General features: G+C 41.1%; 1 protein-coding gene across 12 annotated transcripts in view; it reads left to right on the forward strand.

The window, feature by feature from the left end:
• The first annotated feature begins 3401 nt into the window (after positions 1-3401).
• Positions 3402-12992, forward strand: part of NSUN3 (NOP2/Sun RNA methyltransferase 3) — a 165068-nt gene continuing 155477 nt past the window's right edge. For all 12 annotated transcript variants that reach the window (XR_011047705.1, XR_011047706.1, XR_011047707.1 and 9 more), the window contains exons 1-5: positions 3402-3506; positions 5482-5591; positions 7127-7470; positions 9247-9401; positions 9931-10052. Coding sequence is in view for 2 of the 12 variants with exons in the window: in XM_068395498.1 (XP_068251599.1) it covers positions 3402-3506; positions 5482-5591; positions 7127-7470; positions 9247-9401; positions 9931-10052 (836 nt within the window). In the remaining 10 variants the exon portion in view is untranslated. The remainder of the gene's footprint in view (positions 3507-5481; positions 5592-7126; positions 7471-9246; positions 9402-9930; positions 10053-12992) is intronic.

Here is a 12992-nt window from a genome sequence, read left to right on the forward strand (position 1 = left end):
CTGTGAATTCTGTATGAGCTTTATAAAGGCTGCAGTGATTATCCTTTCCTTGAAACTCAAAGAACTGTAACTCTGTCCTCTGGAGGCCTATCTGTCACTGAAAAATGGATTTCTCGGTTTTGCTATTTTAGATGACTTTTAAAATAAGGTTGCCAGAATGGTCTCATAACAATTTTCTTCTCCAGTAGAAACCAGTATATTTCCTGAGAACGGTTATTTTTGGATATAATTGATGTCACATTAGAAAAGATTGATGGACCACTCACAAAGCAAGCAGCATAGGCTTTTTTTTTTCTTTCAGTAACATTCAAATGGTATTTTTTCCATTAGGATAGTCTAGTATTTTAGTTGAAAGCTTAGTACTTTTAACTTAAGGATGCTACCCACTGACTTTGCCATACTGTTTGTTAGCTTCCTAGCTTCTGGAATTCATCCAACTTAAAGTCCTTCACTATTTTGAACAGAACATACTGCACAGTATTTCAATAGATGCATCTGTAAATGGAGTGAGGAACTACATTTTAAAAGTAAGTGTAAATTGAGACAAGTTTGTCTTAGGACAGGAGAATCTTTTTCTTGTTTGATTGGTTTTGTGAGTATTTTGTGGGGTGTGTTTTTTTTCTATTTTCTCCCCCCACTGTTCACATAAGCTGTATTTTCTTAGGATTGCTCTGGCGGCTGCTCTATGGTTACAAAATCTGTGCTTTCCAGAAGATTTTAGGAAAGTGGACCATGGAGTGGTTAGCAATCTATGTATACTCCCCAGTGAAGATGAATTTAAGATCACTTCAAATTCTCTTCTTGCTGGGCTAGTGGAAAGATTGAGAGAGGGAAAAGTTGAGTGAGGATGAGTAACAAGAAATGAAGTCCTTGCACCAAGCCAAGTATGTGGGTTAAACTTGTGAAGACCAACAAAGCCGGGTGAGCCTGAATAAGGTAGCTGTGCTACTGAAACAATGATTCATTGATAAGCAACTAGATTAAATAGACTGAAGGACTGAGGAAGAATAGGAGACTCAGGATTTTGAAGTGTATATGTACACTTAATTTTCTTCAGAATAAGTAGATTTTGCAGACCTCAAACTGATGTTTAGTCAGTTTTCCCACCACGTTTGCATTTGCTACTGCAAAAAGCAGTGTCCTAAAATTTATCATGCAGAAAATTAAGTCTTAAAAAAGTTTCCCAGAGTACTACATCTCAGTAACATTAATTCACATTATCTTCAAATCTACATATATTTTATCCTAAAAGTCACGTCATCTATGACTTCGACCTCCATAAAACCTAGCAAGCTTTTGCTAAGTCTGTCTTAATATAACAAGGAGTATATTGTTTGCTTGTGTATTTCTAAATTACTACATAATAATGGTGAAGACTCAGAATTTGTGCTTGCTCCAGGGAACTGCGGGCACCTGAACTGAACAGTGAAAGTCACACTAACAGCCTGTCTTTTCTGTTTGCTAGGCTTGGAGGATGTTGATTTGCTGGTGGTGGTATTTCTGAATGTTGACTCGCTGATTTTAAGACATTTCAGACATCTTCCACTCTCTGAAAGTATCAGGGGACAATGGGGCATCCACTGTGTCCTTTTCCTTTGCTTTCCTGAATGCAAGGACATGCTTAGAAAACATAAGTTTGAAACAAGGTAACTTATGTTTAAAGGAAATGTGTTAGCTTAAGAGAAATGTGGATTGAGGTTATAGTGGAGTTGTGGAGATGCGGTGGATTTTGCAGAAATGAGATACGGCTTGTGGTTTGAGGTTCAACAGGGCATCCGGGCATGCACATGGTCACTTACCGTGGCAAGTGTTGTTGTTTAGATGACAGAAATCGCATAGTTTGGGATTGCTTTTTATTAAGAGGAACATTAGCCTGCCTTCCAAAATGTACGGAAGTTAATTCCCCCAGAGTCAATCCATCTCTTCAGTAGCACACAAGAGAGATACAGGTGGCAGTTGCATTTTTACTGTTTTGCTGCAGTTCGTCTCTTTGTGATGGCGGTGTTGCTAGTGAACACACTGTTTAATCAAAGTCCTTCCTTTGCTTCTGCTGTGTTGCAAATCTTAACTGGTTTCAGACACATTAAGCAACACTGATGGCACCATCTACAAGTGGAGTATAGCCCTAGACTTAGGGGAAAGTGACTCAGCGTACTTTTTTATTTGTGCAGTAAAGTTCAATTATTGTATGTATTTTCTGGTATATTACTGGTCTTGGAAGAATTACAACCACAGAGGACTGTACTTTTTACACCAGTTTTGTTCTGTATCTGTGGGTACAACTCATTTAGCAAAAAAACTTCCTGGTTTCCTTTCACATGTGATATGTAGGAGATCTCAATTTTGCCTATTGTCTCTTTGTCAGGATCCTGATTGAAACATTTTAAATAAGCCTTCCAGTTTGATGATAATTCGCATGAGGTTTGCGTAAATGTTCTTAATCTTCATTAGTCAGTGCCTGAAACTCAAATATTTATCTATATGATAGCACTCCTGCCTTTACCTTTGCACCCCTTTCCAGCTGGGATTTCAGAGGCTGGTTTTGGCGCGCAGAAGCTGTGTGGGCAGCCATTAATCCAAACGACTGTGAAACAAACTTGCTGTTTCCACAGGGGTGGAAGAGCTGGCAAATGCTGAGGGACAAGTGAGCTTTTGAGAGAGGGAGGGTATGCAGTGACTTTGTTTTGCTAGGCCATGACCATTGCAGCACAAGATGGCTATCAGAGCAAGATGCCCAGCAGTGTGCAGGTCTCTGCATTTCTGAACGTCAGAAGAGGAACCATCTGAACACTTCAGTAGCCTCAGATTTTAGTGCTGCTAAACCAGTTACAGTTGGCGAAGCGGGGTTTGGTGGCTTTCCTGGATACTATTCCCAGAGAATGGGTTATCTGAAAATGTGTGTAAGAGGTTTGTGTGAGTAACTCTCAAGTTTCTATCAGTTTTTCTTTGCGGTAGCAGCAGGTTAAGCTAGAGCTGACCTCCAGACTGGGTTAGAGGAGGCTGCTGTTGAGCAGCTGAATAGCAGCTGCAAAGTCTGGACAAGCCTGGACCAGCTGGTAGTTAAGGACTGGTGAAAAGCCGTTAGCAGAGGTCTGACGGTGGTGGCGTGAATGGCAGCGGCACCTCCAGTAGGCTCTGGGCCGAGGGCTGGTTTTATACGTTGATTAATCGAGGGTCCAGTCACTGCATGAGCCCGGTTTCTCTCCTGGAGAGGCAGAGGGGACCAGAGAACAGCACAGCCTCCCACCGGAAAACAACCCCAACCCAACCAACGAACCCCTGCACCTCGTGGGAGCGACCGGAGAAAAGCCGTGGCGGCGGCGGCGGGGCCAGACGAGGGGAGCTGCCCCCTTCAGCCGCCAGGGGGCGCCCCGGGCCCGCCGCCCCTCCGGCCTCCGGCCATGCGGCTGCCCCGCGCGGTGCCCCGGAGGCTGCTGCTGCCACCGCCCCCCCGCGCCGGGGCCGCCCTCCCGCCGCGGCGAGCGGCCGCCCGGCGCTCGGAGCAGGTGAGGCGCTGGCGGGGGCGGGCGGCGCGGTTCGGGCTCGGCAGCCGGAAGCGGGGAGGGAGCGGCGCTCGGCCCCTTCCTGCGCCTCCTCGGGGGGTGCCCTTCCGCCGGGTCGGGCCTGTCGGCAGTAGTCCCCTCCGTCGCCGGGCCCTGCCTCCGCCCGTGGGGGTGGCCGTGGGGCGGCGGCCCCTCCGCTCTCGGCCTGAGGGGGGCCGCGGCGCCAGCCCGGAGGGCCCGTCTGTTCGTTGAGCGCGAAGCTTCTGCGCTTGAAACGGCGGTTTGGGGCGTCGTAACGCTCCGCGGACCCTCTCGACGACCAGTGTCGGGGTCCCGCTCCGCAACTGCTGGATACCTTTGTAATACCCCCGTCCCTCCCGGAGCTAAGCGTGCCCTCGGTTTTTGTACTCTGTGCTGGAAGCTCCCGCGTCCGGTTGTGCCTCCGGTGCCGTGCCCGCCGCAGGCGGCTGCGGGAGCTCCCTCCGTGGGGCAGCGCAGCCCTCCTGCACAGAGCTCGCTTAATGGGAGAGAGAGAAAACTCGGACCCACAAATGCACTGTGGTATTTAATTAAGAAATTAAGAGACAACAGAAGTAACTCGGGGCTTAACAGTTCTTCAGGTTCTACCTTCTGCCCCGTGTTCCTGCTCAGCGGGGAGCAGGAAGCCGGAGGAGCAGCGCGATGGCCGGGAGGGGGGAGGCGGGGGGCTGCTGGCTGTCCTCAGGCAGGGACAGCCGGCAAAACGTGGTGTTTATCCTTCCGAATAGCACCAGTTTGCTTAGAAACCAAAAGTTTTTCCCCTTCCCCCCAAATATAAAATTTTCATAGTTACAAAAAAGGACCAAAAAGTATCGCCGAATTTCATTATTTTTTTTCCTTACTCCTGGAATAAATCAGTTATTGCAATGCTTTGTGGATCAACTCCAGCTGACTTTCACAACGATTCAAATTAATTTCTTTCTTTTAGTTGCGAACATGGGTGAACATGAGCCAGTAGTGTGCTCAGGTGGCCAAGAAGGCCAACAGCATCCTGGCTTGTATCAGGAATAGTGTGGCCAGCAGGATGAGGGAAGTGACCAACCCTCTGTACTCGGCACTGGTGAGGCCAGACCTCGAATACTGTGTTCAGTTTTGGACCCCTCACCACAAGAAAGACATTGAGGTGATGGAGCGAGTCCAGAGAAGGGCAACAAAGCTGGTGAAGGGTCTAGAGGGTCTGACCTATGAGGGAACTGGGATTGTTTAGTCTGGAGAAAAGGAGGGTGAGGGGAGACCTTATTGCTGTCTACAACTACCTGAAAGGAGGTTGTAGAAGGGTGGGGGTCGGCTTCTTCTCCCAGGCAACCAGTGACAGGACTGGAGGACTTAGCCTCAAGCTGCACCAGGGGAGGTTCAGGTTAGATATTAGAAAAAATTTCTTCACAGAAAGGGTTATTAGGCATTGGAATGGGCTGCCCAGGGAGGTGGTGGAGTCACCATCCTTCGAGCTGTTTAAGAAAAGACTGGACATGGCACTTAGTGCTATGGTCTAGTTGACACTGTGATGTTACGTTAAAGGTTGGATTCAATGATCCCAGAGGTCTTTTGCAACCTAGTTGATTCTGTGATTCTGATCTTGGCAGAGGTGATCATAGTGCATGATCATAATGGCTTGCTTATTTTGCTCCTGGTATATCAGTCGCAGGAACCACTGTGTTATTAGCTTGGCGGTTATGGAGAAGGAGTGTTATCAACAAGCTTTGAATAACATCCTCACAGGTAGGGAAGAAGAGAGTTTGCTAGCTTAACTTGTTCTCTGTAATTTCTGTTACATCTTGATCACGTGTGTGATATGACCTTGATATTTGAGCATCCTAATGGCACTGATACTATGTTGATTTAAATTGATAAAATGTTCTTTTAATAATTCTAGTGAGAACTAGGGAGGGTTTCATTTGTTTATTTTTACAACTCTTCTTTTTTCCTCCTTTTTCTGAAGCTGGAAAACAAAACAAAAGGGAAACTTCAAAAGCAGATTTGTCAAGTCGTTCTGGATCATTTTGAGAAGCAGTACACAACCGAACTGGGAGATGCATGGACCAGTGTCAGGTTTGTCTGTTGTTTTGGGGGGATGGGGGAGGGAGGGGAGAGGTTCTGTTATTTTTTTAAATGCTTCATAAAATAGCTCTGAAAAGTCATGGACTGGAACAACTGCTTCAGTTTATTTTCAGTTTAGAACTCATGTAAAAGTGTGAAATAACAGAAGACTAAAACTTGGAAATTTTTATTTTTTTCCTTGACATGATTCTTTTGGATGTGATGAAGTTTCTCTTCTGTATGCATACGCACTGCAAAGAGACTGCCATCTTATGTGTTTGTTGACTGTTTTGTAAAAACGTGGTTCAAAAACCATCTCTTTATACTTAACAGCTGCTGGGTTTTTTTTTTCTGCAGCTTTTTAGTATCTTGAGAGGCTGGGACAAAGATGTTAGAAGTACATCCCCTGATTTCTTTCATTAGAAGAAATTTAATATTAATGACCTTTACAGAAAAGTATATCACTTAATTTGGGCCTTGATCTCACAGCCACGAAAGCACTGGCTGTCGTATTGAGAGAAGACATCTTCCCTTCCCTGACAGCTGGTCGTTGTCACTCATAGGAAAGCCAGCAGAAGAGCCCTTCTGGAGAAGTTCACTGCTTGGCTTATATACTTTTCGACAGGAATTTGAACAAAAGCAGTTGACTTTGACCTGAAGTGCATGAGAAGTGCACCCATGATCAGTGCCACATTACTTTGAAGGGAAAAGCATGTTACGGGATCAGAGTCTTAAAAACCATGTGATTCCTCTGAGTGCCCTCTTTGGTTTAGCCTGTTTGGATTAAAAAGTAGTTTAAACTAAGTCTCTCCATTGTTTAAAAAAAAAAAATCATAGATATACAGCATTAGTTTAAGTGAATCAGCTTCAAAACTCTTTTAAGTTGGATCAATGTGTATTTCTCTTTTAGGCAGTGAATATTCCTGAGGAGTATTTTTTGAGGCTAAGTGAAAAAATATTGGAGAAATTAAAATAGAAAAGGAGGGAAATCCATGTAAGAAAGGTCTGAAAAAGTGAACTGAAATACAAACACACATTCCTACCATACGAGCACTGCTTTTTGACTATTTTCCATGAATATCTATTGGTTTAAGCTTTTCTGTCCCAGTGTTTGCAGAACATAAAAGGAAATTTAGAAAAGAACACTTGTAAAAACTGCATTTTACGGTGTTGGCTGGAATAACCATTGCAAAGCCAATGTGATTCTAGGGAAGTACTTTAGAGTCAGGAAGAGCATTATGCTTTATAATTTATACGTTCTATGGTCATTTGTTAAAGAATCAGGAAAAATAGAGGACATCTTTTATCAGAAGTTGTTAGTGTTTTAAATGCAATAATTAGAGAAAACAATGGCTTGATTTCCTGTTTAAAATTATTTTCCTGCATACTTTTCTTAATCATATCTAATCAAAATGATTCCTTTTTGATTCTACCAGAATCATCTAATGGTGAGATTGTGACCCTTACGTAACAAAAGGCTTCCTACACTATGGAAAGCTCGTTTTATTTGCCAAGTTATTAAACAGCATTTCCTTTTTTCAATCTAGAGATGTACTCACATACCCATTGTGCTGGCAGTACGCTGTCCTGATTAACAAGTTCAGCCAGCCTGCTGAACTGGAGAACACCTTGTGTGTGAAGGGGTATCATCCTGCCTTTCAAGGATCGTTGCCCTATCTTCCGGCATCATTGAAGTGTTACATCAGGAGAACTCCTGGGAGATTCCCTGCACAAAAACACCAGGCTGGTAAACTGAAAGAGTATTACCTTCTGAATGCTGCTTCACTGTTGCCAGTGTTGGCGTTAGAAGTGAAGGATGGGGAAGATGTTTTGGATCTCTGTGCTGCACCAGGGGGTAAATCAGTGGCTATGCTGCAGTGTGCCTGTCCAGGTAATGTGTCAAGGTGCTTTAGAAGCTAATCCCTGGCTCTGTGCCTGGGCTATTTCAGTTGTGCCTGTTTTCTGTATAAGATTTGGATTGGGGGCAAAAAACCAAACAACAACTTATATTCCAAGTAATGCTGTATTGTTTAGTAAGATTTTTATGAAGTCTGTTTACCTAAAAGAGGATGAAAAATGAAGTAGTTATTTAAATAAAAGTTACTGCAGACTGACAGACAAAAGTGGAGTAGCTCTGTGTTTTTCTTCCTCCACTGGTTCCCTTATTGTTACTTCTCAAGAAGTTACTTAAAATCATGTATATTTGTTGGTACAGGGAGGAGAGTAATCTGCTATCTTAGAACATTTGTACTTTTTTTCTTTTCTCTGTCCAGTGCTATGCAAATTGTATAAGTAAATTTAAGTGTACTGATGTAAACTGAAGCATAACAAATTAAATGTGCAAGATCTAAGCAGAGGGAGAAAGCTTATGATGAGGAATTGGTATCAGTCTTTAATAAGCTGTGTCTCAGTCCACCTCGATGTTGCAGAAGAGCACTAAGATAATCACAGTGTTTAGAAGGCAACAGCAAGCAGCAGCTCAGTTCTTTCAGGCCAGGGAGTTAAAGCAAGCTGTGGTTGCTATTTCCAAGTTTATATGTTAGCTTGGGTAGTAATTGTGTCAAAATGTTCACAGCGACTTATGTTCTTGCTGATGAGACCATTACTAGAACCAACTGCACCTGTTGATTACAGCTGGTTCTCCCTCCCTCTTCTAGAGGAATGAGGTGATGCCAATGAGGTAAATTAAATCACAGAATCACAGAATGTCAGGGATTGGAAGGGACCTCGAAAGGTCATCTAGTCCAACCCGCCCTCCTGGAGCAGGATCACCTAGATCATGTCACACAGGAACGTGTCCAGGCGGGTTTTGGATGGGGATTGCCCTTTCAAAAGGTTTGAAATAAAAACTACATTTATCCTATAGCTGCTTCTGACGATACCAAATCGTTGCTGAGAATGTAAGATGTAAAGAAGTTGATTCTTAATATACCTCAGTGAATGCTAAGATGTACCGTAGTGTGTGTGGCAAATATGGTTTAGGACAACCTGTGGAGACATGAAAATAGAAATTTTATTATATTAGAAAACAGGACTAAAATCAAAAATATCATGCTGTGTTTCTGGTCTGTGTAAAAGCAACAGCAGTGTTTCTTCTGAAGGGGTAACTACTCTGGCTACAGTGTTAAAAGTAAGTGCAACCAAAAGGCTTTTGTTAAAACACTGCTAGCTTAAATTTCAAATCAATAAGAGGTTGGACTGCTTACCTTAGGATACACAAAATTGATGTTTTATTTATTTAAAAGCCAATTAATTCATTAATAAGGGGCATGTACTTAATTTAGACAATGGCTTAAGGAGCCCAGCAAGGCACTCACATAGCACTGGTCTTTGGATATGGATCATGTTTAAAGTTTGTTCTGCTGTGGAAATCTATTGCTACCATAAGTATTTACTAGTAAATATTTATGGATTGCTCTGTAGGAGCATGTTGAAATTTACTTGAGTTTATAAAAATTCAGCAGTGTTATAAAATGTGCGATAACTTTAAGTTACACCTATGTTATAAAATGTGCAATAACATAAGGTGTAAACTCTACGTCAGTCATGGCAAAACAGCAGAACTTCTGAAATCAGTGTAACTCCTTATATTTGTAAAAAAAACAAAACGGAAAAAACCATAAAAATTTATTTTAGGGTGTTTACTTCATTTTTTGAATTTTCTAAGGTCAGTTTCACTGTAACGAATATGATGACTTGAGGTCAAGATGGTTGAAACAGACAATAGAATCCTTCATTCCGGATCCTTTGATTGGCTTAATAACAGTCTCTAAACTGGATGGTAGACAGATTGGAGATCTTAAGCCTGAATTATATGACAAGGTAACGTTATTACTTATTAGTAAATGATATTTCTTCATTCTGCTTCTTTTTCTTCCTATGCTGCTGTTTTTCATTTTCTTTTTTTTTCCTGGCCCTCACAAAAATATCAAGGGGAACCAAGGTCACGTACAGGATTTGTAGAGCCTCAGGAATCACTTTATGAAGCCTGTTGTGCATTTATTCATGTGTTAGATGACGTTACCCATTTAGCCTTGGTAGTGAATTCTGAAGACGTAGCTGTGTTCTCTGCATGAGGTGTAATTAGGAAGGGGGTTAACAAGTGAGAGCTATTCAGGTAGAGGGTACTTTTGGAGCAGTAATTTCTTATCTTCACCCCTACCCCCCCTGCGTATAACTCCATAAAAACATCTCAAAATAGGGATTAGATTATTTCTGCCCCTAAAATGGAAAATAAAAAGGCTGTTCTAAGTGTTTGCAAAAGTAAGTTGAGTAGATTTTTGGCACACAGTGTTCAGAAAGTAAGTATCTTTATTGTGAATTGTCTTATTTACTCTTATTTATTGTGTAGGTACTGGTTGATGCTCCTTGTTCAAATGACAGAAGTTGGCTGTTCTCTTCTGATACTCAGCAAGCTATGCTTAGGCTAATACAAAGGAAGGAGTTATCGTCTCTACAGTTCCAGCTGTTAAGGTGAGAAGTGCAAAGGAAAGCTATTAAAGGAGCTTTTCATAATTAATAAAAATGACATGGGGGTAAGGTTTGTCATGTTTAATAACCAAAAGCAGGTTTCACAACGTGAAGAATAAGGTGTTGCAATGCTCTTTAGAATAAACAGTGAGGCCTAAGTCCTCTAATACTGTACTGCTGTACAGTCCTCTTAACTCACTTACTGACAGGTGTGCCTGTTTTCAGATGAATCAGAACAGCCTGGTGCCATATTAAAGTATTTTTGGTGGACACAGCTAAAACAGTTTCAGATATATTCCTCAGTTGAAGCAAACACACGCATATAATTTTTAATGGTGGGTTTTTTTAACTATCAGGGAAGTAGTCTATAAACCTGTCAAGTTGGGCATTCTTCCCTGAACTCCTTCTGTTGTTGTTGTTCTTTCACAGAATCATCCCTTACGGTTCTGTATTACAGTCTTTTTGATAACTGAGCTGTAAGTCAGGACTGGTTACCAACCGTCACTTAGGTCATTAGTTAATGCTGCTTCAGAAGTTGCTTTCTAGGCTGTTTATATGAAGAGATTGAGTCCACTGTTGCACATTCTTACACGCTGCTTGAATTTAATACCCATTTGTCTATTTGTAGCACAGAAAGACTACTGATTGTAATTGATAGGGTAAAAAAGTAAACGAATGTGGGGTTTGGTGAGGGAGAGGGGATTGTTTGTTTATTTTTCAAGAACATCCATCCAATAATCCGAATCAAGGTTGTCATGTATTACATTTTTTAATGATACCAGCCATAGGCTAGCGTTTGTGAAGCACTTCAAACACTACAGGTTTTCTCGTTGGGCAAAAAAAAAAGTGTGGCTTTCCAATAATACCTTCTAGACTGGAGTGTTTTTTTAGAGTAACAGTCATGCCTGAAGTCTATCCGTCAAAGCAAATTGAGGGAAAAATAACATATTATAAAAAAGAAAAAGAAACTTTTTATGGAAAGTTCCCATTGCAGCAGTTCAAGATCATTTTGCATGACTTCCAGTTGAAAAAAGGCCTAGCAGAAGACTATGATTTATAACAGAAATATGAGTATCTTATTGCAGTAATGCATCATGTCACTCATTTCCTGTGAAGAAATCAATCACGTTTAAAATGCTGACCTGTTTCAGTTTTCCCTTTTCAATATTTGACGTATAAAATCCAATTTGTGAACCCCTACCAAAAGAAAGCATATATCATGCAGAGAAATTTTGAGTATTTGCATAAATCACTCCAGATTGTAATGCTGAAGTAGAGAACTCAGGACAGCAGGAACCTTGTTTTTAAAAAAAGGAGACATTCCTGTCAGCCCCAATCAGATTTAATTGAATTATTCCTAAATCAAGAAAAGAACTTTGCTTCTGTGGAAAGTAAAGTTTAGCAACAGCAATAAGAGTTAGATTTGTAAGGACAAAATACTTTTGATACGTAAATTGAAGTACAAGGATGGTAATTTCAATTTCATTGCTCAACATCGGTCAATGTACAGAACTACTCAGACCTATCTATTTTTATATGCACTGGATTTTTTTTGTCTTTTAAAAGATTTTGGAGCATATGAAATAAATGGTTATGTTCAAGAGTCAGAGATAACAAGTGTTATTGGGTAAGATATTTGACATATGCTTAGCAGATGGTGTAGCTGTCCACTGTATTTTTGTTCTTCCTTTTATCTGATCACTTTGAATGATTTTCCAATACTAAAGACATCTCAGATCCTGTGTGAAAGGGAAAAAGGAAATGATAAAATGAGACCAGCAAAGGCTAAAAGATTCATGCAAGTGCATTAGAAGTTTGGCAGAACTAAAATTGTGGAACGCTACCCTATTCAAGCCTTTTGTATGGCTACAGTGTATAATTATAAATAAAAAATTGAATTTGAATCCCATCTCTGGTACTTCCAGTAGTATTCAGGAAGGCTGGACCTACATTAATCCAGCTGCATTGTATTTTATGTGAGTCAGCTCATGCAGAGCTACCTCTGGCTTGTCTAGTCAGATTACCTGGGGCTTTATGCTCTTGGGCATTTCTCACCGCACTTCCTGTATCTGTAAAAAAAATAAGTATGAAGCTGGATCCCAGCAATTTTCTTAAGTGTAGTGTAGGAAATATTGTGTGATTTGAGGATGAAGCTTAAAGTATAAGGGCCAAGCGTTAATTCGGTTTAGCAGTAGTATTAAGTATAAGCATAACACACAAATGAGAAGGGGAGTTCTATTTTTGTTTCTGTCAAGTGACACTCAGCCCAAAATTTGGGATTCCCTCTTTCTTAATCAGGGAAATGCTTTACTTGTAATCTTGCAATCTGTTTTTTCTGGGTTTGGTCATCTTGTGCTTTTTTTCTTTTTTTTTTTTTTTTAGTGTGTGTTTTTTTTTTATTTTTTTTAGCAGATCAACTTGGGAGGGAAGCTAGGGACATTGGAGAGGAAGTAAAGGAAGGAAAGGTATTTTTTTTTTGCAATACAGTTTAATTTATTAAGTACATAGAGGCTTCAGAGAATAAAGATCTGAAAGAAGTGTTGAAACTGATGCAATGATCTTGCTCCAGTCTGAATAAAATCTGAAACGTAAATAGGTGGCATAAATGCTGAACAGCAAATTTTAAAAGCAGTGAGGGCACCACTGATTTGAAGGAAATTGAGATTGTAGTGATTGTTAATACCAAAACCAAAGCATCCCTGCTGAGTGCTATAATCCAAGAACACACTGCAAATCTTGTTATTATTTGGAGGGTTCATGCAGAAAACAAATTGCAAAGGAAGGAAGGAATGTTCATTTCCTGATACCGAATGCTAGCACAAAATGCAGTGGTTCCCGTAAGGGAATTTACCAATGTTATCAGTTCTCAGACAGAAATTAAATTTTGGGTTAAGCTCGAGTGCATAATAACTTAGTGGTGAAACTGTTACGGATGTTGTAATT

This window comes from Nyctibius grandis, chromosome 2 (assembly GCF_013368605.1).
Source record: "Nyctibius grandis isolate bNycGra1 chromosome 2, bNycGra1.pri, whole genome shotgun sequence".
Classification (NCBI taxonomy): domain Eukaryota; kingdom Metazoa; phylum Chordata; class Aves; order Nyctibiiformes; family Nyctibiidae; genus Nyctibius; species Nyctibius grandis.